Source organism: Ascaphus truei, unplaced genomic scaffold (assembly GCF_040206685.1).
Source record: "Ascaphus truei isolate aAscTru1 unplaced genomic scaffold, aAscTru1.hap1 HAP1_SCAFFOLD_457, whole genome shotgun sequence".
NCBI classification, from domain to species: domain Eukaryota; kingdom Metazoa; phylum Chordata; class Amphibia; order Anura; family Ascaphidae; genus Ascaphus; species Ascaphus truei.
In genome coordinates, this window is record NW_027456788.1 from 185,845 (window position 1) to 210,980 (window position 25,136).

Genomic DNA, 25,136 nt, shown 5'->3' on the forward strand with positions numbered 1-25,136 from the left:
CTATCTCCCGTGCAGCCTCGTCAGGACTAAACACTCCTTCCGTCCACCAATCATTAACTATGGTCTCGGTTTCGAGTAAGAACCTTGTGCGGTTCATAAAGGGTATGTATCCCTGAAACCCATAATGCCACCATGGTAGGGAACTAACAAACTTGGTTACAGCTAACCCCGTATGGGAAGTTGTGGAGGTGGAGGTGGAAATAACGGATGTGACAGACATAGCATAATGACTAAATCCACTATTTATACTACATACATCTACATCATCAACAATATTATTATCATCGGCAATATTATTATCATCAGTCAACATTGTATTCTCGTAAGACCAGTCCTTCCAGTCTGAAGAGGGAATATGAGTCTTAGAGGCCCATAGGCTCCTCTTTTTGGAGTAATGTTCTCTTGTTGCTCTGTCAGCTTCTCCAGGTGGTAACCCACCCTCAGACAATCGGGCAGATGGGGTTCCCTGGTCAGAAGAGCAGCAAGAGTCCTGAAGACCAGCCGCACTGGTCGAGGGCAAAGGGTCTTTGAATGTGTCCAAGTCCTGAACAATTACATCCCTAGGACTCGACACTAAAGTAATACTCAGTATCGGCTGAGCAGCAATGGGTGTTGGCTTTGGTGTGGACTTGTGCAAATAGTCCCCGTACTGAGCCAAAAACGCAGGGGTAGGCACATCCGGACACACCGAAGGTGGATCATCTTTTTTGCCACTTTCAGGCTAGCCCTGCATTCACTCATAGAGTGAATGAATGTCATTGGAGCAACAGAAGGGGTAGCTGTACTCACCAGAGTGGGGATCGAAGGTTTCTCACCCGCCCCAGCAGTTGCTATCAACAGGACGTCATCTCTGGAAAGTGACAAAGGATCCTGGCACTTGTCCAGATCCTTCACCGGAAGGGCGTAGACATCTGGTCGTTGGTTGCGTAGAGGTGGGGTCTTGGCCTTTATAGACTTCCGCCACGTTGACGTCGGCACCGGAATGCACCTCCATCGGTACCGGAGAATCGCTGATTAGGCCTTTGGTCATCTCCATTATGGGTAGGCTCATCCGCCTCTCAGGTGTCACGGTTGCAGTCATCAGTAACGGGCTCCAATCTCGTATGGAGTCGCTGGCACCATTCGGGTCACCTCCAGTCTCAGCTGGCATAATCATCAAGGGCCGAAACACCACCGAAGATCAGCGGCTACTAGTACTGGAAGAGGGAAGAGATACGTCCGCAGGGAAAAGGCACTGGATCATTTCCGCGTCCACAGGGGCTATTGGCAAGGCCTCTCCAGGCTCCTGCACCTCTGGGAACAGTGGTGCCTCATTACCCCAGGCAGTCCTCTTACCTGACATCTCGTGGGCTGGTTCTGATTCACCGACCGTCTCTGTTTCCTCTGCGGGGACCGGGTCAGGAACTGTCTCAGCTTGTTCTGTGGCTGTCGTCAGAATAGTCGAATCCTCTTGGGCTTCATCTTGGGCACAAAAGCCCTTTGAAGCCTCCATGGGCGAGGTAGATCATTGTGTATCAGCAGCAGGGTCGATCACCCAAGTAATGGGGTCGGTCGCATCTCTCCTGGTGAACTCCGTAGACCTCATTAGCGTAGGCCTAAGGAATGGTGCTCCGCAGCGGGCACACTGAGCTCCCCATACCAGGTCGACACCTGGGAAGTCGCACCTGGGATGGAGGCATCGCAGGTACCTCTTTCCTTCCACCGTGACCACCAGGAGTCCTTCTGGTAGGCGGTAGTGGGTGAATTCCATGTCGCTGGACATAATCAGTGTTTGCTGAACACAAAGGCACAAGATCAAAGGGTAGCTCACTCCTTTCACTCGCCAGGTTCCAAAGAACAGAGGGTGCGGTCTGCTGCATCCGGTACCTCCATTATTCTCTGAAGTCTTTAGGCATTGGCTGTCACCGTGTACCCTTTGGTGGCTCCTGGGGTTTCCAGGTACACCCCCCTTCTAGGTATCTCGACTACCCGCCTTAGGGCGACTTAGAACAGCAATCGCCTTTTGTCTCCAGACCATTCACCCGATAAGGTCATCTAGGTCGTCTGTGCGAAGTTACTCTCCTCCTAACTACACACCTTGCTCCCTCCTTCATTCAGTACTTGCTCTGGAAGCGTACCTTGTTACTTCAAGCTTTGTTTCACTGTAAGCCTTTCCTGTTACATATCTCAGCAGTGCATCCAAATGTAACAGTGTCCCCCCACCCCCCCTCCCAATCGCAGATAGGGGCCATTACAGGGTGTATGGTGCATATAGCTGCTGGCAACAGGAGGGCCAAATCGTCCATGATGACTTTGGGACACAGGAACAGGCTTCTGGGGTTCATACCCCACATGATACTTAGCAGTGCAGCGCCTCCATCTACCGTAGGCTCCAGGGAAATGGAGATGATCTCCCAAGGTAGAACTGATTCCCTCTCCCCCCCAGTTAGATCACACACCAGGCCAGAGGTAAATTGCAAAACAGGAACAGTTTATTACTACGGTCTGCAGTAACACAACAGGTACTCAGCAGTCTTCAGCCATATACAGTCTCTTAGCTCAGTTATCACTGAAGATGGTCCCTGGACCGCCACTACAGGCCAAGGACACCCGCAGCTGTCCAAGCTCTTCCCCACCTCCCTAGCGGAGGCAGAGGTATTGGTCCACACTCACTCCTCCCTGTAGGGAAGAGCACAGGGGTAGGCCCCAATTTCAGGCTCCCAGTCGTGTGCCCTGCCTTCCTCAGAGGGAAGGAACAACCTCCAAATTTAGGGTGGTCCTGCCCTTAAGTACAGCCAGAAGGCGGGCACCCTGTTGTCCAAGCTACAACAGGATGTACCACTCCCTGCTGTCACTCAAGTGCAGTACCAAAGGTGAAGGAACCCCATACCAACAACTGGCAAGCTTGTAAATACCAGGGTTTACTGCCAGCCCATTGGGTAGAACAGTAGCCAGGGGATACCCCGCTACACTACATTTCCTGTTACCCATTTATACAGTTTTCTTCCTTCCAGACATAAGACAGGAATTAGTTCTTTTCTGGAAAGGTTACACGAAACATTAAATATATTGGTCAAAATGAGCCTCACACAGGAGGCTATTTACACACGGTTTTGGGGCAGCCAGCCAGGCCTCACCTTTATTATATGAGACTGGCTACCCCTACCGTGACAAGGATATTTACCCAAACTTTGTGGTTCCTATAATACTGCTTTTCCTATAATACTGCTTATAGTTACATTACACTATGGTTACCGACTGATCACCTAATCTTTCATTAATATCATATATCTGAAACTAAAATACATATTTAACAAACATCACAATCCAATAAGAAAGCTTAAACAAAATAATGTTTTGTTTCTAACATTAAAATATATTTACTGTTATTCAGATAATGTGTATTTAACTTTGATTTTTATAGAACATGAAGTTACATACATCTGGTTATAAACTTTATTTGCAAAATTGATGCATTAAAAATAAATCCGAATCCCATTACATTTATTAACCAATTTTCATATCTGAAAATTAAATTATAGAGTTTAGTTCTTGGGTAATGGAACATGAAATAGCAATGTACAGTACACAGGAACTATTGTGCTACTTGGACATATATAGTGAATCGCCAGACCATCTGTATATTGTTAAATGCACTTAATTTCAAACTGATACTGTACAATAATATGTTCTTAATCTCATTGTATTAGGATGGAGGTGGCACATTTAGTATGAGCAAAGTAAAAGTGACAGAAATAGAGAGATATAAGGAAATCTGGCAAATCCCAGACTACAGAGCCGAACTTTCACTCATTATTCCTAATTGTTTTTGTACTTTCCCGACAGAAAAATGATACAACAGTGAAAAAAATATAATTCTTTATAAATGACATGCAAACAGGGTGAAAATTAGAAATAATTAGGGTGTAAAATGCCTTTTTCTTGCAGCCTCAGAAACACAAAAACAGAACAGTGTTTGTGATCAAGGAGGGTGAGAGTCAGGAACGGGCTCAGTTATATAACCAATGTGAGAGAAGCTCCCCCGCCCCCCCCCGATCACTAACCAATCACAGAGCAGCAGTGTCTCTATATAAGTCCCTGCAGCCCTGTCCCCAGTATCAGGCTGTGCTTTGTGATTTTGGAAGCAACATTCTCAATCACAAATAGAAGCCTTACTATGGAAGAGGCAAATGTGGCGCCTATGGAGACTGTAATGCACGATGCTGCAGAAGACATGGACTACCCTACTGCGCAGAAGAAGAGAGGGTGCAGAAACTCCGATAGCTCCAATGGTTCTTCCCCTCCATCACCAGCAAAGACAAAGGTGCCGAAGCACATGGAAGACCAAGGTATCGAAACATCAAACCGTTATGGGCCACTTGCTGATGCTGATGACTGCTCAGGGCCCAGCTGCAATGATGAAGAGACTGCACTTCCACCCAAAAAGATTTGCATACCACCGGTAATAGTTAGGAATATAAAGACCCACGAGGACCTTGTCGACATCCTCACCGAGCACTGCAATTCCACGTTTGTTGTTAAACCGCGGGCGAACCACGCAAAGATCTCTCTCTCAACTGTGGGTGACTACCGGAGCTTGGCGGACTGCTTTACAAAGCAAGGCATAGAATACTACACCTTCCCACTGATGTGTCTAAAGCCCCAGAAATTTGTAATTCACGGCTTACCAGCAAACGCCTCTGTGGGGGAGATTTCCCAAGACCCCGCGGAATATGGACTTCCAGTCAAGAGTGTTGCCCAGTTGACATCCCCGGTGGACAAGACCAAGAAATTCCCTTTGTTTATTGTCACACTGGCAGAAACCCCGGAGAGTCAGCCTGCAGATCTCGCCAAAATTACCAAGCTTTGTAGCTGTGTGGTAACCACAGAAGCGCCAAAGGGCAGAAAAGGCCCAACCATGTGCTTCAACTGCCAACGGCTCGGGCATACCTCTGCATTTTGCCACCAGAAGCCACTCTGTGTGTGTTGTAGAGAGAACCACAACTCCAAGGAATGCCCACGAGACAGAAAGAAGGAGCCAGCGACATGTGCAAACTGCAAAGGCCCACACCCGGCAAGCTACCACGGTTGCCCGTACCTCACGAAAGCAAAGCAAGAGAAGCGGCAAAAGCGGACACCCCGTCTGATGAAGCAAGCACCAAGGAAGACACCCACTACTCAATACCAGGTTCCCCGCCTGGTGCCGGAGAGACAGAGGACCACAGAACACCTGATCCCAGACCAAGGCGCGGCATTCAACCAGAGGACGCAAAACCCAGACGGACGGACCTACGCGGATGCTCTCAGGACACCATCCCCCAACCCGTTGAGGCGGCCAACCCGGTCCCCGCAGGCGGAACCGCAAGCCCAACAAGTTGGCAAGAGATCATCCTTAAAATAGCGAGCGCTATTGCGAGAATGGATTTTTACCCAATTGTGACAATGATAGCGAATCTCATCCCGACCCTTTTCAGGAGCACAGATACCAACCACCATGGCAGTAACATCTAAACGCAGTTCTGTCATCGTGATGTGGAATGCAAATGGTATCAGCAAGAAGACAGATGAACTCCTTCACCTGATGGAATCAACGAATGTATCGCAGCTCTGCTTTCGGAGACCCACCTTCAAGGAAACCAAAAACTGAGCCTGGCGAACCACAGGGTATACCGTACCGACCGGGCAACAGGAGCCAGAGGTGGTGGCTGTGATTGTTAACGCACGGGCCAGCCATAATGAGATTGCACTACCACCCCTCCAGAGTATTGAAGCCACTGGAATACAGGTAAAGACTGCAACAGGACCACTGCGACTAATTGCCACCTACTGGCCTCCTAAGGCGATGCTACATTTGGGAGACTTGGAAGCTCTGCTGGACTCCACTGTCCCAACCATCATCGGGGGAGATCTAAATGCCAAACACCAGTGCTGGAATTCCAGGATAGCAAACTTCAAGGGACGAGCTATTTTTGCTTACTCAAAGGAGAGTGACTTTGTAGTGGCTGGTCCTACAGAACCCACCCACTACCCAGGTACTGCAAGCCACACACCAGATGTCCTGGACATTGTTTTATTGAAGAACGTGAAACATTCTGTCCAGTTGGAAACCCTGACGGAATTTACCTCAGACCACAACACGGTTACCATTACTGTTGGTGACGAGATGGAAACCCACCAGCAAACACCTAGGTACAACTTCAGCAGGGCCGACTGGAGCCTGTACAAAGAAGAGTTGAGCAACATCACGAACCCCCGCCCCTTGGACACCAACGGAGACATTGATGATGCTGTTAACACCTTTACTACCACAGTCCAACATGCAATTGAGCAAAGCGTCCAGAAACAGATGCCCAAACGCTGCTCCATCTACGACCTACCGAGCGGCATCAAGCAAGCAATTGCTGAGAAAAACAGGGCCCGACGCCAGTGGCAGAAGTTCTGCACACCTGACCTTCTGGTAAAGTACAACTCACTTGCTAGACTACTGCGACAGCAAATCAGCCAACACCTGGGGGAGAGATGGGAGGCCGCAGCAGCCAAGCTGAAGGAATCTGACAACTCTGTTTGGAGAATGACCCGACGCCTGACCGGGAAGAAGGAGTCAAACCCACCTATCCAGGGCCAGACCCACCTGGCATGTAGCAACATGGACAAGGCGGAGGTTCTTGCTGACACACTGGAGACAACTTTTAGGCCTAACCAAGCCAGCAAATTAGCACGGGAAGTTGAGCAAGGAGTTATCAGGCATCTTACCGAGCACCTACCGGAGACCGAAACGGAGACCCTTGAAGGATGCACCAGGACTGAGATAACGCAACTTGCAGAAAAGCTGGCAAATGGCAAAGCACCAGAAGTGATGGAATTACCAACCTGGCCATCAAGAAGCTTCCGCCGGCAGCCATGGAATGCTTTACAGAAATCTTCAATGCATGCATGCGGCTCCAGCACTTTCCTCAATCCTGGAAGGAAGCCAAGGTCATTGTATTCCCAAAGCCTGGAAAACCACTGAGGGATCCTGCAAACTACCGTCCGATAAGTCTGCTCTCTGGACTGTCGAAACTCCTGGAGAAAGTTATTCTTACCCGTCTCCGTGACTTTGCCTCTGGTAGAAACATTCTATTTAAAGAGCAATTTGGATTCTGGAACGAACACTCAACCACCCATCAGCTGCTACGAGTCGTTGACATAATAAGCCATGGATTCAACATCCACAAATCAACTGGAGTTGTCTTCTTGGACGTGGCCAAAGCATTTGACAGAGTTTGGCAGAAAGGACTACTGCACAAAATGATCAACCTGAAATTCCCAAACTACCTGATTAAGCTAACTGCAAGCTACTTGCGGGAGCGCACATTCCACGTGGCTGTGCGAGAAGAGCTCTCAACAACACACCCCATCCGTGCAGGCGTGCCACAGGGATCAGTCCTGGGACCATTCCTGTTCAACCTCTTCATGACATCCCCACAGACCTCAACTGGCACTCTACGCTATGATGTGGCAGTCATCTCCCAGTCTTTCAGCGAGAAAGAAGTACACTGGCTACACGTTTAATTTGAGCTTGCTAGCCCCACTCCCTCGGCGTGCCGCGCATCACCGACGCGCGGTCACGCGTCATCGGGAGCCTGCGCCCCCTGCACGCGCGTCCAGGGCTCCCCGAGGGAGCCCTGGTGTCCCGCGATGTGGGGGACGGCGGCATGGGGTTCCGGGGGACCCGGCAGACCCGGCGAGCGGAGGGAGAAAGCCCCGATCGGAGGGCGCTCCTCCGCGGCTTCGGCGCGCGCCCGGAACCCTCCGGCGCGCGCCAGGTTACTGCTGCGGCCGAGACCGGGCAAATGCTCGAATAAACTCGGCCGCAGCAGTAGCTAAGAACATCCAGAAAGCACTAGACATGCTATCAACATGGTACAGTGACTGACAAGTAGGACTGAACTCCAGCAAGAGCACAGCTACACTGTTTACCAAAAAGAAGATCAAGGCACACCTGCAAATCAGCCTCAACGGGGAGGCCATCAAATGGTAGCCAAACAGCTCTTACCTAGGGGTAATCCTAGATAGCAAGCTAAGCTGGAGAAATCACATTGAAAAGACTCAACAGAAGGCAACAGCCAAGCTGGCAGCACTGTACCCCCTGCTGAAGACAAGGACCATGCCCATCCAGAGCAAAGTCAACGTGATCAAGGCGATCATTATACCCACAATGACATACGCCTCCCCGGTGTGGAGTGGTTGCCACCAATGGCACAGATCATCTCATCAAAAATTACAGAACAAGGCGCTGCGGATTGCGTCCGACGCACCACTTCCTACAAGAATAGCGGAACTTCACAGGGAGCTGGGCATCGCAATGTTGGATGAACATCTAAAGAAGCTCAACAAGAAATTCTACAAGAAACTGGACCAGAATTCAAATCCGCTGATCAAGAAGCTTGCTGCGATCTCTGCAAACCCATTTGACCGCTACCCACGACCCATCACAGCGCTGACCCTGTGAAACCAACTCAACTGTGGCAAGTAACACAGATCAAGAAGCTTTCTAAAATGTGCGACAATACACTCAACAAGATAACTTGGAGTAATGAGGCTCAAGCTTCGGTATCCAATATCACCACTGACAGAATTAATCTGTCAGTCAGAACAGAACAGGAGAAATCCCCAGTATCACTTTCTCCCTGTGCGGCTTTTACCTGCAGTTGAAATGGCCAAGACCGCGCTGAAAAGGCTGCCAAGAAGAAGCTGAAGAAAGTGGCGGGAGCCTTGAAAAGCTGCCCAGCAAAGTCCGGTCCCAGTGCGTCCGAGCTGATAGTGAGAGCGGTGTCCGCATCTAAAGAGCGCAGCGGGGTCTCCCTGTTAGCTCTGAAGAAGGCTCTGGCTGCAGGAGGATACGATGTTGACAAGAATAACAACCGCCTGAAGCTGGCTCTCAAGGGCTTGGTCATTAAAGAAACCCTGATCCAGCTGAAAGGGAGCGGAGCCTCCGGATCGTTCAAGCTGAATAAGAAGCAGCTGGAGAGCAAGGAGAAGACAGTCAAGAAAAAGGCAGCAGACAAACCGAAGAAGTCAACGGCAAAGAAAGCAGCCAAGGCCCTTCAAAAAACAAGAAAGGCTCCTGTGGGAATTAAGTAGAGCCGCAAAAAGGTTAAGAAATCTTTGGCCGCTAAGAAGGCAGCAAAGAGCCTGAAGAAGTCTAATGCTGCCAAGCCCAAGAAGGCTGTGAAGAGCCCGGGTAAAAAGCCTGTGAAGAGCCCGGCTAAGAAGCCGGAAGCTGCCAAGAGTCCAGCTAAGGCCAAGGCAACCACATCAAAAGCAACAAGGCCCAAGAGGGCAGCTCCTAAGTGAGACCGAGAACTTCAACTTCCTATAACAAACACAAAGGCTCTTTTAAGAGCCACTACAAGAGAGTTGTGCACAATTTGTAACTGGGAATTTTTTTTTTACAGTTACAGAATATAGTGTACATGAAATCATACAAATGTACCTGGCAGTGTTCCAAATACATCTCATTCCCTGATCTGTTGTACATACTGTATACATTTCCATCCTCAGACAAACATTTCATGCCAAACATTAGGTCATATCATTTTGTTCATGGCTACATAAGATATGCACAGTTTATAGAGAAATAAAAATGTGCAGTTTTTCCCTGAGAATAAATACTCACCATTTAATCAAAAGAACCTTTTCCCCCATAAAACTTCAGTTTGATCTCCGGAAGTAAATGAGTGTCAAATAGCGGGAAAATTGCTACACAATAGCTTTTATATACAATGTATGACAGAGAACCGATAGGTTTATTTGTAGCTGTCTATATATAGCATAACATGTGTAACATATAGCGACTATACCGTGCCACACCATGAATGTACTGTACATGCACCAATAAAGAAGGTGCGTTAATATACAGAATATTGTCACACGCCAAGTACTTATGCAGGTACATAGTATGCTCTATAGAGATCTATATGGATTTGCCAACATTGATCAAATAGCTAGTTTCAGTGATAATGTGGTGGCTCTTAAAAGAGCCTTCATTTGCTGTGTTTAAAGCATGTCTGGAAACTGCAGAACTATGTGCTCTCCCTTCTGATCCTGCAAACCAGCTGGATATCTTTATGCATTATGGTGGCCCTCTTGGCATGGATAGCGCACAATTTGGTGTCCTCAAAGAGCCCCACCAGATAAGCTTCGCTGGCCTCCTGCAGAGCCATGGCCACTGAGCTCTGGAAGTGCAGATCAGTCTTGAAGTCCTGGGCGACCTCGGACCAGGCACTGGAAGAGCAGCTTGCGGATGAGCAGCTCGGTGGATTTCTGGTAGCGGCGGTATCTCCAGGAGAGCCACAGTACCGAGCCGGTACCGGTGAGGCTTCTTCACTCCGCCAGTGCACTCTTTCTGGCAGCTTTAGTCGCTAGCTTTTTACGGGGAGCCTTCCCTCCGGTGGATTTCCGGGCGGTCTGCTTGGTCCGAGCCATAATCTCTTGTGACTGATTCCAAAGAAGTTACTGCAGAACTATAATGCGGAAAAGTGGAGGTTCTGTTCTGGCTGACAGATTCTGTCAGTGGTGACATTGGATAACGAGGCATGAGCCTCATTACTCCAAGTTCTCTTGTTGAGTATATTGTCAAACATTTAGAAAGTTTCTTGATCTGTGCTACTTATCACAGTTTACTTGGTTTCACAGGGTCAACGCTGTGATGGGTCGTGGGTAGCGGTCGAATGTGTTTGCAGAAATCGCAGTAAGCTTCTTGATCAACGATTTGCATTCCCGTCCAGTTCTTTGTAAAATTTCTTGTGGAGCTTCTTTAGATGTTCGTCCAGCATCTCGATATCCAGCTCCCTGTGAAGGTCTGCTATTCTTGTAGGAAGTGGCGCGTTGGACGCAATTCACACCGCCTTGTTCTGTGCTTTTTGAAGAGATGATCTGTGCCATTCGTGGCAACAGCTCCACACCGGAGAGGCGTACATCATGGTTACCCAGGGCTGCCAACAGCGGGGGACAGAGGGTACTGGCGTCCCAGGCCCCGTGAGTCAGGTGGCCCAGCCGCCCGGCCGTGCCCCTCGATAAATCCGTTGCCCGGTCACCACGGGTGACAAGATTTAGTGCGCTCGCAATGTGCCAGGCAGCGCGCGCATCTCTGCAAAGAGAAGGAAAAAAAAACTCCTCCCTCTCCTGATTGGCTGGCGCATGTTGGCACGCTGCCAGGATTTTTTTGGCCCGCAGCGAGCTCTATATGAGCTTGAAAAGCGAGGCCCGCCCTTTCCTGCATGGAGCAAGTGGTGAGTACTGCTCCATGCCTCTCTTGCTTCCCCCTTGCCCCCCTGCTCCGATTCCCCTCTGCTCCTATCCCCCTCATAAAGATTCCCCCCTGCTTCGATACCCCCCATTCCGATTTCCCCTCCCCGTTCCAATTCCCCCCTGCTCCGATACCCCCCGTTCCGATTCCCCCATCCTAATTCCTCCCCTGCTCCGATCCCCCCGCCCGTTCCAATTTCCCCCGTGTGTGTGTCTGAGTCTGTGTCTGTGTGTCTTACCCACAAGTCAGTCACCCACCCCGTCACCCACAACCACTCTCTCTCTGTCCCTCTCTTTCACCCACACTCTCTCTGTCATCTTAACTGCCCTATAACTACACCGAAATAACCTATACTTCTTTCTTCCAGATCTGACTCAAGTTTCACACAGGAGATATCGGAATCCCCCCTAACCTAGAAGACAGGTAGGGAACACCCCGGTCCCATACTGAACCCCCCCCCCCCCAAAGTATTTTGCACATAGGATGCAGCTTTGGGTATTTGTCTTTTGTTGAAAATATTAAAATAAACAGATTGCATTGTAATGTTTTTTATCTACAAGAAAAATGTAAAGTAAAAGTTGCACGGGGGGGAGATGGGGGGCCTGCTGCTTTCATTTGTCCTGGGCCCCATGATTTCTGTTGGCGGCCCTGTGGTTACCTGCTTGCATCCTTGCAGCCAGCGCTACCTGGACTTCCCTATCCCAACCAAGAGTGGAGGCTGCACTGGGCAAACCATTTCAATGGCTCTGGGCATCTAGGACTGCTAGAATTCCCAGTTCTCCCTGTTTCGTGTAAGTATAGCTCTGTTGGCTGCGTCCAAAATAAACACCCATTTGATCTGTGTCCTGTCTGGTGCTTGATCCAGCTGGTCTCTCGTAACCGTCCCTATTCTATGTTCCTATCTCCATAGTAAATCATGCAGAAAGGGTGATGAAAAATCACAAAGTGGTTGCAGCATTTGGGACCAATCACAGCATGGATGCTACATGGGCCAATCAAGGCTTCAGGAAATTCAAACCAACTAACCACTGTCTCAGGGTCTGAGTCAGTTGGTTCTTATAAACTCAGGGTCCAGTTTCAGCTGGATACCACTTGTGGAGATTGATGACTCAGTCTCACCTGAACAATGGCCCTGCCTTCAGTCACTGTACCCCAGGCTTGAGTACACACCCTCCGCTCTAGTCCCAGCAATAGCCATTTCTGCAGACATGCTATATAGATATAGATATAGATATATAGATATAGGGCAATGGGTGGGCTTCATTTTTTATAAGAGCCTCAGTGCCCATATCATCACAGATACCTCAAACTGTTCATAGTTGCTCATAATATACATTTTAAGTGGTTCATTCTACAGGTTTAATTTTCCTGAGGCAGTTGGATTGTGCCCCTATGATTCTTGCTTTATTATATTTATTATTTTAAGACTGAGCATTTTTTTAGCTTATCTTTTTATTGTCCGAGCATACGATATACATGTATGGTATTATGTATACACACACCCCTAAATGCAGAAAATACTACTCTCCCACCCCCTTATTTTTCTGGTTATATGTAACGCATGTGACAATATATAATTCCACAAGCTTGCCTAAACTGGCAATCGATTAATACTCCTGTTATAAATCTGTACAAATCCTCATTGTGAGCCTAACATATTTGCCACCTTTCCGTTTCAAACAATCCTTCAGTCAGTGTTACAGCAGCTACAATGTATCCTTATATTAATATGGTAACTATCTATTGTTGCAGATGCAGCTCAAACTGCAAAGAATATTGGCAACAAATTATCACAAACAGGAAAGTGTTGGAAAGATTCACACTTCATAGGGGGTGGGCTATAACCTGCTGTTGAAATTAAAGGATGCTTTAAAACAGATTAAAAATTGAACTGAATTGAATAATAAAGTCACCATTATCTAAAACTACAGAAATTATTAAATAAAAAAATATAAGTTTTCCCATGCTTTGCATACGGTAATTATGCAGAGATTTAAATATTGCTGTGTGCTTCTCTTTGCATCACCAAAATAATAATGTTTCTTCAATTAAGGCACTTTTACATAAACAAAAAAAAACACTGTTACTGACTCCTGAATGAGATGCTCATCAAAACCTTTAGGCAAATTGATGGATTTTACACATGAAATGTGTGGTTGTATTAATGGAAGTAACAGAACAACGTGATACATATTTGTCATTTACTGTACAGTTCTGACAAATGATCAGAAAATCAATTCAACTGCTAAAGAAAAAAATCTAATTGGATTTTTTTTCTAACAAATGTTGATGTTACATGATATTAGTCTATAAAATGGTACATCAAATTATTATATGAATTATTTCTTGTTTATACTAAAAGTACAATTCCTCTTAACAGATCGAAAAGTGGAAGCACTTGACATCTTTAAAACCAGATCAACTTTCATTATTTGATACAGATTTTATGACTTTGTAAACGAATGTTCAGCATTTTTAATCCAACAGGAAAATAAATATCACTTGCTGCTCAGTAAAAATAAAATGTAAAGCTTTTAAAGTGAACCTACTAAAAATGTTTTACCGCAGACTATAAAAAGGCCAACTTTATATATAATACACCAAGGAAAGGAAGGGGGGGCAGGAAAGGAACCCTCACAACTGCTAAGTGTATGGGTAAGATCGGTGCTACAATCTGGGGTGATAATGGAGTAAACAGAAGAGACGAAGAACCCCACTGCGAGAGCACTCACATCATCATGATCACAGGACCTAGGACAGTAAATAGGACCTAAAAACTAGGAGTGAGAAATTGCTCAGGTAATGGTGTGAACATAAAAACAAGTTATTTGAGAGAGTACTCAGGGTAAAATAAGGCGCATAAAGCCCGAGTGAAATAAAAGGCTGCGTGTGACACGCAGTGATCATGATGTGAGTGCTCTCGCAGTGGGGTTCTTCGTCTTCTGTTTACAACTTTATATACACACATTAACTATGCTCGTATCAAACTCATGTGGAAAATATAATTGCATTGGCTGTATGTGAACTCATCACAAACTGCCCTACATCAAATGCATCATGCGGGTGTTGGGGGCATCATTTCATGTACAATTTTACTAATATGCATTTACATACAATCTGCATTTTACTGGGACTCAAAAACTGTGTCAGTGAAAATAATAATCGCATTGTATGAATACCAAATCCTGCTTTGATGAGCACGAATTTCTTGTATAACAGCAGCGCCACCCTGTGGTATTTGTGCGAACTACAGATACATTGAATGGGATTCTTGGCGCTTTTCTGCTGTTCTCCGGTCAGATCAAAAGCTTTAAAACTAAAACAAACCAATAAATACAACTGTCTAAATAAAACTAAATATAACAGAACACTTCGTTGCATTTGGTGCTTACCCTTTTATCCCGAATGCAGAGTAAATATGAGCATTATAGCTTTTACACGGATAAGGTGGGTGGCTCTTAGAAGAGCCTTTGTGTTTGTGGGTCAGTGATGAGATCAGGGTTACTTGGCGCTAGTGTACTTGGTGACAGCCTTGGTGCCCTCGGACACTGCGTGCTTGGCCAGCTCTCCCGGCAGCAGCAGGCGCACGGCGGTCTGGATCTCCCGGGAAGTGATGGTGGAGCGTTTGTTGTAATGAGCCAGACGGGAGGCTTCTCCTGCGATGCGCTCGAAGATATCGTTGACAAAGGAGTTCATGATGCCCATGGCCTTGGAGGAGATGCCGGTGTCAGGGTGAACCTGCTTCAGCACCTTGTACACGTAGATAGCGTAACTCTCCTTCCTGGTCTTCCTACGCTTCTTCCCATCCTTCTTCTGGGTCTTGGTCACGGCTTTCTTAGAGCCCTTCTTGGCAGCTGGCGCTGACTTCGCAGCTGGCGCTGACTTGGCTGGTTCAGGCATATTGAGCGATGCTTCCTCCTTCAGCTACAAACAGACAATGTCTAACTCCTCCCCCAGCAGCTCTATTTATAGGCTTCCTATGCAAATGAGCAGCTGCAGTCTTCTGTTCTTGCATTGGCTGACTTTATCATGTGACTGTTTATGACCTCATCAGATACATTGCAACTAAGATGATTGGTAGTTACAGGATTCTGGAACTGATTGGCTGATTTGAAGACTGACCAATGACAGAGGAGTTATGATGCACCATAAAGGTATAAATAAGGGCACAGGGGGCGGGGTTTGTTATTTCTTTTGCTGTTACAGCTGTGGTCTGATTAATAGAAATGTCTGGAAGAGGCAAACAGAGCGGGAAAGCGCGCGCTAAAGCCAAGACTCGCTCTTCTCGGGCTGGGCTGCAGTTTCCAGTCGGCCGTGTGCACAGACTTCTTCGGAAGGGTAATTATGCTCAACGTGTGGGAGCCGGAGCCCCGGTCTATCTGGCCGCAGTGCTCGAGTACCTGACTGCGGAGATCCTGGAGTTGGCCGGTAACGCCGCCCGGGATAATAAGAAGTCCCGCATCATCCCCCGGCACCTGCAGCTCGCTGTGCGTAACGATGAGGAGCTGAACCGGCTGCTCGGAGGGGTCACCATCGCTCAGGGGGGTGTTCTGCCCAACATCCAGGCCGTGCTGCTGCCCAAGAAAACCGAGAGCCACAAACCGGCCAAGAGCAAGTGAGCTGAATACCCGAGACCAGGAGCAGAGATCCCCACATACCCAACACAAAGGCTCTTTTCAGAGCCACCCACAATATCGAGAAAGAGACAAATCATTTCATATTTACTGCAGCGAGATATATTACTACCTAAATATGAGTAAGTCTGTTTTAATTGTTACTGATATTAAATTAAACATTAAAGAATGTGTATAAAAATAAAGTATATGTATCGCCTCTTGTTAGTGCTGTAATTGTGAAACTCCGGTATGATTTCGCTATATCTGCAGAAGATAAACACAAAGCAGTCACTTGCAAACCGATATTTACTTTCACTAATTATACAGGTTTGGGTTCAGTTACACTTCTATAGATCTGTAACTCGTGGAAAGAAACATCTGTTCCATACCATAACGACACTAACTTTTCATGGGGACCTAACTTTCTTACCGACTTTATTATTTCCAGGAAAGCATAAACCGCCACAAAGTCAGTGACCAGATTGTGAAGCATGTCTCTTGCTTTAGAACCATCATTATATAAAAAAAAAAAGTCTATTTGCAGGTCAACCTCTATAAATTAAAGCAAAGTTGTGTAGCACGGATAATGCAAAGTATAAAATTATTATCTTTATATTTGTGAACAAACAAAAAGGCGCCAAAGCATTCAATTTAAACAAAAAGCAAGTAATTGGAACAATACACCACACGGTGGCGCTGTTGGATTAGAAATCGATATCGGCATTACTTGGATTATAATGCTAAAAACTGTTTTTAAATCGGACACGAGTCAGCAAGGGATGAAGCTGTGTTATAGTGAACACACCCACATTTTGTTAACTCATTAAAGCAAAGGGGTGAGATGAGATTAAATGTATGCGAAAACAATAAAACATGTATTCAGCTAACGATGTTTAATGATTGCCCACAAACATGCAAAAGGCATACAATAATTAATTGGGACTTGTTCGAAAACAGTATAAAGATTATAATGAAAGATTCAATAACCAAATAACTGCACAAATAATAATTACATCTGTTCTTCAAAATAAACAGCACATGGTTGAAATTTTGGTGTTAAAATTACTGTTTTTTTTTCTTGAGTTGCTTATTTTCCACAAGAAACATTCAAATGGTTGTCAGTATTAATAAGGTAAAATGGAGGCAGCAGGAAGGTTTCAATGGGATTTAAAAGAATGTGTAGAAATTGGTATTTTGTATAATGGAACAATCTGACTTCCCAAACTTTGGACCAAAGCCCTGAGAATCTCAAATTAAATCTCTTGAGCAAGAACAATAATCATACTTTTTTGTGCTAATAGTATACTCAGTGCTATAAATCAAAATGTAACATGCAGAACAAGTCCCTGGTGTGAATGTGTTTAATCCCAAGGGACTGGTAAACTGCAGAAACATGTCCAAAGTCCCACAGATTTATGGAATAACATTATAGTATCAGATAACCATCTTAATGATACGTAAAGATATTCTTGTACTTACACATATGTGAAGAGTTTAAAATGTGTGTGTATATACAGTGCTTGACAAATCACCCAAAAATCTACTCGACGAACCAAAAAAATCTACTCGCCACCTAGTCCCGCCACCAACCCCGCTTTAAAATAAAATATATACATTTAATACATTCCTAGTAAGAACAACACAACACAGTAGGAGAACCACACCGCTCACTTGATCAATAATAATTAGAGTTTTCCTCTTTTTCTAGTTAGTTTAAGACATAAATGGGTGCTGCCTATGTACTTAGTGCTATTAGTATTAACAATTGAATGAAGGTGTAACAGCCCAGCTCTAACATCGCTGGCAAGTATTACTAGGGAAAACCTATTCTAGTGATACATATGACATATGTTACAATGTAACCATTCCAAATTGTTGCGCCGGATACTTAGCTACAAATGCTGCCAATCTTAGCCCTCAGAACTTCATAAGCAACGACGCGCGGTATGAGTCACAGCAGTGACTGAGTCAGTCACACCACGTGTCGTGACGTCACCACGCCCACGCCCTACGCGTTTCTCTCCGGGCGGAGCTTCGTCAGGGGGCAAGTGGGTGATGGTTCAGCCCATCAGACTGGTTTATATATCATCCAAAATATGCAATTCAAATAGGTTTTCCCTAGTAATACTTGCCAGCGATGTTAGAGCTGGGCTGTTATTATTAACAGCATTCATATGTGAGGTTAGTAACAGGGATTGCCCTACATTCATTTACCAACTGCGGTATACTGCAACTTGCTGCCTGCCTTCATACAGCTGCGCGGATCATCACGGAGGGTTAAGGGTTAAGACTGTTAGTCTTGTAATCAATTGTTTTGTTGTTACAACCTTGAATATTTGGATTGCAATTTGAGTGCAACATGTTTCACATAGGATAAATATATCATTAGCAATAGGTTTTCCCAGTACAACTTGCCAGCGATGCTAGAGCTGGGCTGTTACTTGTAACAGCGTTCATATGTGAGCTTAGCAACAGGGATTTCCCTTTATTCAGTTATTTATAACAATTGTTACATCACAGTCTGTTACCTACCTTAGTTGGAGATATATATATATATATATGGTCACCAGATTGGACCAAATAAACTTCAAGAATTACGCAATCATATATATGTGTATGTGATTCTCAGCAATGTGGTTACAACTTCACTAAATTAGGGCTGTTTATTTGCTACAGTTGTAAAGTATATTGATCTGTTCCCATTGTGACTGGTCAGGGAACACCATATATCACTTATGGTTTTTCACGTTAAATCATCACTGAATAAAATATAAATATAATGTTAATGTGGTGTGCACCACAAATGTACTATCTGTGGATGATTCTGTGACTTTGTCACACCTTCATTCAATTGTTAATCCTAGTAAAACAACATTAATTTTTGACATAAGATTATTTATTGTATTACATTATACTACAATTAGGTGTGTGTGTGTGTGTGTGTGTGTGTGTGTGTGTGTGTGTGTGTGTGTGTGTGTGTGTGTGTGTGTGTGTGTGTGTGTGTGTGTGTGTGTGTGTGTGTGTGTGTGTGTGTGTGTGTGTGTGTGTGTGTGTGTGTGTGTGTTCGTTCTACAAATAAAAGCCAGATGTGAATGACTAGTTTCCTGAACCTCTTAACCAGTGTCTGGACGTCTCCGCTTCACAATATCTAAAGCAGCAATCCCGCCTGGGATCTTACCTGATCCGCAGTCCCTCAATGTCCAGGTACCCTCATTCCCGCAATGTTATACATTGGAGGGGATGTGTTCCCTACCTGTCTTCTGGGTTAGGGCAGATTCCGATATCTTCCGTGTGAAGCTTGAGTCAGATCTGGAAGAAAGCAGTATAGGTTATTTTGGTGTAGTACAGGGCAGTTAAGATATATAGGGTAAATAAGATATCCAGATCCAGAGTGTGAGAGAGTGTGGGTGACAGAGAGAGAGAGAGTATGTGGGTGACAGAGAGAGAGAGAGAGAGTGTGGGAGAGAGAGTGTGTGGGAGAGAGAGTGTGTGGGAGAGAGAGTGTGTGGGAGAGAGAGAGAGTGTGTGTGTGTGTGTGTGTGTGTGTGTGTGTGTGTGTGTGTGTGTGTGTGAGAGAGAGAGAGAGAGAGAGAGAGAGAGAGAGAGAGAGAGAGAGAGAGAGAGAGAGAGAGAGAGAGAGAGAGAGAGAGAGAGAGAGAGAGAGAGAGAGAGAGAGAGAGAGAGAGAGAGAGAGAGAGAGAGAGAGAGGGAGACTCAGAGGGGGGAGAGGGTGGGTGACACACACACACACACACAGAGGGTGGGTGATACAAACACAGAGAGAGAGAGTGTGGGTGACTGACTGGGTGGGTGACTGACTGGGTGGGTGACTGACTGGGTGGGCGACTGGGTGGGTGACTGACTGGGTTGGTGACTGACTGACTGGGTGGGTGACTGACTGACTGGGTGGGTGACTGACTGAGTGACTTACTGGGTGACTGACTGACTGACTGAGTGGGTGACTGACTGACTGACTGGGTGGGTGACTGACTGACTGGGTGGGTGACTGACTGACTGGGTGGGAGACTGACTGACTGGGTGGGTGACTGACTGACTGGGTGGGTGACTGACTGACTGGGTGGGTAGGTGACTAACTGGTTGGGTAGGTGACTGATTGGGTGGGTGACTAACTGGGTGGGTAGGTGACTGACTGGGTGGGTAGGTGACTGACTGGGTGGGTGGGTAGGTGACTGACTGACTGGGTAGGTGACTGACTGACTGGGTGGGTGGGTTGGTGACTGACTGGGTGGGTGAGTGGGTAGGTGACTGACTGACTGGGTGGGTAGGTGACTGACTGGGTGGGTGAGTGGGTAGGTGACTGACTGACTGGGTGGGTAGGTGACTGACTGACTGGGTAGGTGACTGACTGACTGGGTGGGTAGGTGACGGGCTGACTGGGTGGGTGACAGTCAGGTGACTGACTGACTGGGTGGGTGGGTAGGTGACTGACTGACTGGGTGGGTAGGTGAATGACTGACTGGGTGGGTGTGTAGGTGAATGACTGACTGGGTGGGTAGGTGACTGACTACTTGTGGTCTCTCTCTCTTCCACCCCCCCCCTCCAGATACACACATTCTCTCCCCCCCTGAGAGGTGCTTTAAATATTGGTGGGCTGATGACATCACTCACCCCGTTTCCCTCTATCTCCAGAGCAGATCTCTTTGGCTGGTGTCTCTTCTCGGGGTTCCCCTGAGCCGGTGTCAGCTCCGGAGGATCTGTCGGCAGGAACACAGGCACCTCACCCTCCCTCACGGAGCAGTGTCGGCCATCTTGCTCCTGACTCTTCCTGCGGCTGTTGGTAGCGTTCGTGGGGGGGAGGGGGAGAGGGGAAGGGGAGAAGGGAGGGGGAAGCCCCCTCCACACACACACAGTGGAGTAAGGGGGGAAGCGCCAAGACTCGGCTCTCCAGCCTCCTCACCCCATCAGCTTCCCCCTCACAGTCCGCCCGCATCGAGCGGGCAAGCATGGGAACGGGAACCACCACCACCCCACCCACGTGCACAGCCACGACCGCGCAACACAACCCCCCCCCCCCCGCGCCCATCTCCCGCATCCCAGGTGGCGTACACCCCAGGGCAGCATACAGGGATCGGGGGCAGGGGGGGGAGGAGATCAGGGGCAGGAGTGGGAGGAGATCAGGAGGGGAGGAGATCGGGGGAAGGGGCTAACCCATAGCTGCCTGCTGGCCCTCTTCCCCGCGTTAACCCAATCAGGGAGGGGATTATTTATTTTAAAAAAAACATTTTGCGCGAGCAGGGGAATTCATAGAGCCGCAGCACGGCTCGCCAGCGGCCTAAATCCACTTGCCACGGGTGTGTGGTTATCATTAATTGTCGAACACTGTATATATATATATATATATATATATATATATATATATATATATATATATATATATATATATATAGTCAGATAAGGCAGTTGGCACTCCAATAGGTGCTGTTAAGCCACAGGTGCACGTCCCATATAGAGAATGTAGTTATACGTTACCGTTCCAAGGATTGGTAAACAAGAGACAGCACTCAATGTTGAAGATCAAAGTGTATTAGTGAAAGCAAAAATACATCCAGAAACCCAACGTTTCGGTCCTACAGAATGGGACCTTCCTCAGGGGGATACAAAGGGAGAATGACACAGTTCACCACATATTTATACATCAAACACTGAAAGTCAATTAACCAATCACCATCACCCAATTAAATTAACACAAGAAACCTGCAGCTCTGATGTCATATGTTGATTAAGCTTACATAAGATACCTCCATACTGCTAATCACTCAGCTGTGTATCATCCATTGTCATGGTTATCAATGGGTGTGAGCTCTGATTGATATGGCAGGGGCAATAGGGAGAGGATATCTAAAGAATTAAGGCAGGTTGTGCCATACATAAGTGAAACATTATAAAACCAGGGACATATATATCAAACACTGAAAGTCAATTAACCAATCACCATCACTCAATTAAAATAACACAAGAAACCTGCAGCTCTGATGTCATGTGTTGATTAAGCTTACATAAGATACCTCCATACTGCTAATCACCCAGCTGTGTATTGCATCCATTGTCATGGTTACCAATGGGTCTGAGCTCTAATTGATATGTCAGGGGCAGCAGGGAGAGGGTTTTTAAAGAAGTAAAGCAGGTAGTGCCATACATAAGTGAAACATAATAAAACCAGGGACATATAGGTGTGGGGGAGTGTGGGGGAGTGGTGGGGATCATGATGGAATGTACTGACATAACTAGAGGGCAGAGCCAGACTATGTCATATGAACCATAAGTGCATATGGGAATACCACAATAAGTAGAACTTGCATGTAAACAAATGATGAATAAATATGTATAGACTTCTAACCAAAGGAGAGCAACAGAGGATATTATACCATGAAACACATCAGTGAAATTAATGTGATTGTCCACACACGCACATGTCCATAGGTATCATCAGGATCTGACCTAAAGAAAACAACTTAGCTTAAAATCCTCGTTAAGCCCTTTTGGGGTCATTGTACTTAAATCAAAGATAGCTTTAGCTTCCAGCTGTAATAGTAGTTTATTCCTGTCGCCACCCCTGGTAGGGGCACGAGCCTGTATAATGGGCATGCATCTTAGAGTTGCTAAACTGTGTCTGTGTTTCCTGAAGTGTCGTGCCACCGGTTGGTGTTTCAAATCATCGTCATCTTCAGCACCCAGAAGTGCCTTCCTGATTGCACATCGATGAATACTGATACGTTCCTTTAACATTCTCATCGTCTTTCCAACGTAGTAGAGCCCACATGGGCACTTGATGAAGTACACTACATATTTAGACTCACAGTTTAAATATTGTTTAATTTTTGTAGATTTGCCAGTCTGAGGGTGAGCAAAAGTACTTCCTGTTTGCATAAACTGGCAGTTGGTACTGCCATGGCATCTGTATGACCCCGGTTTTCTCGCCAGCCAGGTCTTTGCTGGCATGTATTTGTCAACGGGATCAGAATGTGTAAGCAGATCTCCCAGATTTCTGCCTCTTTTATAACAAAAAAGGGGTGGAGCATTAAAGTCTTTCCCAATCCTGCGATCATTAGCCAATATATGCCAATGTTGTTGTATAGACCTTTTGATATGTCCAGATGCAGTGCTGTAAGTGCTGACCACTTTACAGCGATCAGAATCAGTGGTCCTCATTGTTGGTGACAGCAGCTCCTCCCTCTCTGGGATCCTGGCTTTGATGAGTGCCTTATTGACTTCTTTGGGATCATATCCCCTCTCTAGAAAGCGAGAGGCCATCTCCAGAAGTGCACACTCCACTAGTTTGGGGTCACTCACAATTCTCCGGACACGTAGTAGTTGTGAGAAAGGGAGACCTGCTTTTAATGGTGGAGGATGATGGCTGGTTGCATGTAATAATGTGTTCCTATCTGTGGGCTTCTGGAATAGACGTGTGCAGAGTTTTCCATTGTCCTTATAAACAATGGTATCAAGAAAAGGAACTTCAATGGTACTGTAGCTAGCTGTGAACCTAATTGTGCATGGAATTTTGTTTAGATACTCAGTAAATGATAGAAGCTCTGTTTCCAGTCCTCGCCAGACCAGGAACACATCATCAATGTAGCGATAGTAGTTAGATATACGGTCCGCAAATGGGGCATCGGTAAGCAAATGGGTGTTCTCGTAGGTATCCATGAACAGGTTGGCATACGCCGGTGCCATGTTTGACCCCATAGCGGTGCCTGTTAGTTGCAGATAAAAGGTTTTCTCAAACCTGAAGTAGTTCTTATGGAGTATCACCTCCAGCAGCAATAACAAGTATTCTGGAGGCGGCCCCTTGTGCTCTGCAAACTTACTGAAGTGGTCACGGATCGCTTCAATGCCCTCCTGGTGTGGGATGTTAGTATATAGACTGCCCACGTCCATGGTTACCAGTATAGTATCTGCAGTAACCGGCGAAATGCCTTCCAATTTGTGGATGAAGTCAGTTGTATCTTTGACAAATGAGGCCATCCGCATCACCATGGGTTGAAGGTAGAAATCCAAGAACTGTGATAATGGATGACACAAGGACCCTCGTGCCGAGATGATTGGTCTCCCCGGAGGCTTGGTCAGAGATTTGTGTATTTTAGGGAGTATATAAATGACCGGTGTAATGGGGTATGTTTGCATCAGGAACTTGGCTGTTTCCTCCGCAATCCACGAATTATTGAGTCCTAGCTGTATGATAGAGTCAATCTCCTTCTTGAACGGCATTGTTGGGTCTGATTTCAGACGCTTGTAGTTAGTATCGTCTCCAAGCTGGTTGGAGATTTCCTTTTTGTAGTCAGAGTATGCCATGACTACAATTCCGCCACCCTTGTCTGCTGCGCGTATGATGATATTTGTATTTGCCCGTAGTGACTTCAGTGCTTCATGTTCTTCCCTGGTCATGTTACGGAAACTAGTTCTGTATTGGCTGATACGTTGTCTAGTATCTCTCTCCACAAGACTCATAAATGTGGTGATGTTATGGTTCACGACTACAGGATCGAATGAACTCCTAGTCTTGAAACGGCCCCCAGTAATTGGGTCCCTGAGGGTGCTTGTTGATGTATCCCCTGTAGGTTTGCTATAAAAATCTTTTAGACGCAATTGTCTATTGAGCTTGAAAAGATCAACCTCCCATAGGAACGGATCCTGTTTGTGTGTAGGTACATACGATAACCCTTTCTGGAGGACATCAATTTCTGTTGTAGTCAATGCATGACCAGAGATGTTGTAGACTACCGTCTTCTCCATCTTCCTCTCTCCCCCCTCTCTCCTCTCTCCTTTCTGGAGTCCCGTAGTGGGTATCGGTGGTTTCCACCCACCTCTCCTGGTCTGCCGCCTGTATCGGAGTCGGGTAAGGGGGTTTTTTTTTTTTTTTTGTTTTTTTTTTTTTGTCCTGTCGTACCTATTCCTAAAAAAGGATCCGCAGACGTGCCTTCTTGTGAATCAGAAAAGTCTGTATCACTTGTATTGTATGCTGCACCAGATACTGCTGCCTTCCTGGTATGTGTATAGTGGCGTCTGCCCCTGGAGGAGCTCTGTGTGCTATCTCCAATCCCCAGAAGCCACTTATAAACACGTCGATCTTTGTAGTCCATCTTAACCTGTTTCAGCTTGTCCCGCTTGTATTTGACCAGCCCCTCACGGTACGCATCTATGGTGGTCTGCAGTTTGTCAGTCCAGTTAGTGTTGGTATCAGCACTGAGGGTATCACCATGTTTGGAATAGATAGTATCGATCTCTTTTTT

General features: G+C 46.4%; 2 protein-coding genes and 1 pseudogene across 2 annotated transcripts; 1 reads left to right on the forward strand and 2 right to left on the reverse strand.

Annotated features, from left to right (window-relative positions):
- Positions 1-10,043: 10,043 nt before the first annotated feature.
- On the reverse strand, positions 10,044-10,446 carry LOC142484893 (histone H3-like; annotated as a pseudogene).
- A 4,195-nt stretch (positions 10,447-14,641) lies between these two features.
- LOC142484900 (histone H2B 1.1-like) lies at positions 14,642-15,204 on the reverse strand. The gene has a single exon (XM_075584141.1). The coding sequence runs from the start codon at positions 15,167-15,169 to the stop codon at positions 14,771-14,773; it is 399 nt and encodes a 132-aa protein (XP_075440256.1). The 5' UTR covers positions 15,170-15,204; the 3' UTR covers positions 14,642-14,770.
- A 258-nt stretch (positions 15,205-15,462) lies between these two features.
- Positions 15,463-16,088, forward strand: LOC142484901 (histone H2A type 2-B). Its single transcript, XM_075584142.1, has one exon. It carries the CDS (start codon positions 15,496-15,498, stop codon positions 15,886-15,888), a length of 393 nt encoding a protein of 130 aa, XP_075440257.1. The 5' UTR covers positions 15,463-15,495; the 3' UTR covers positions 15,889-16,088.
- The last annotated feature ends 9,048 nt before the right edge of the window (positions 16,089-25,136 follow it).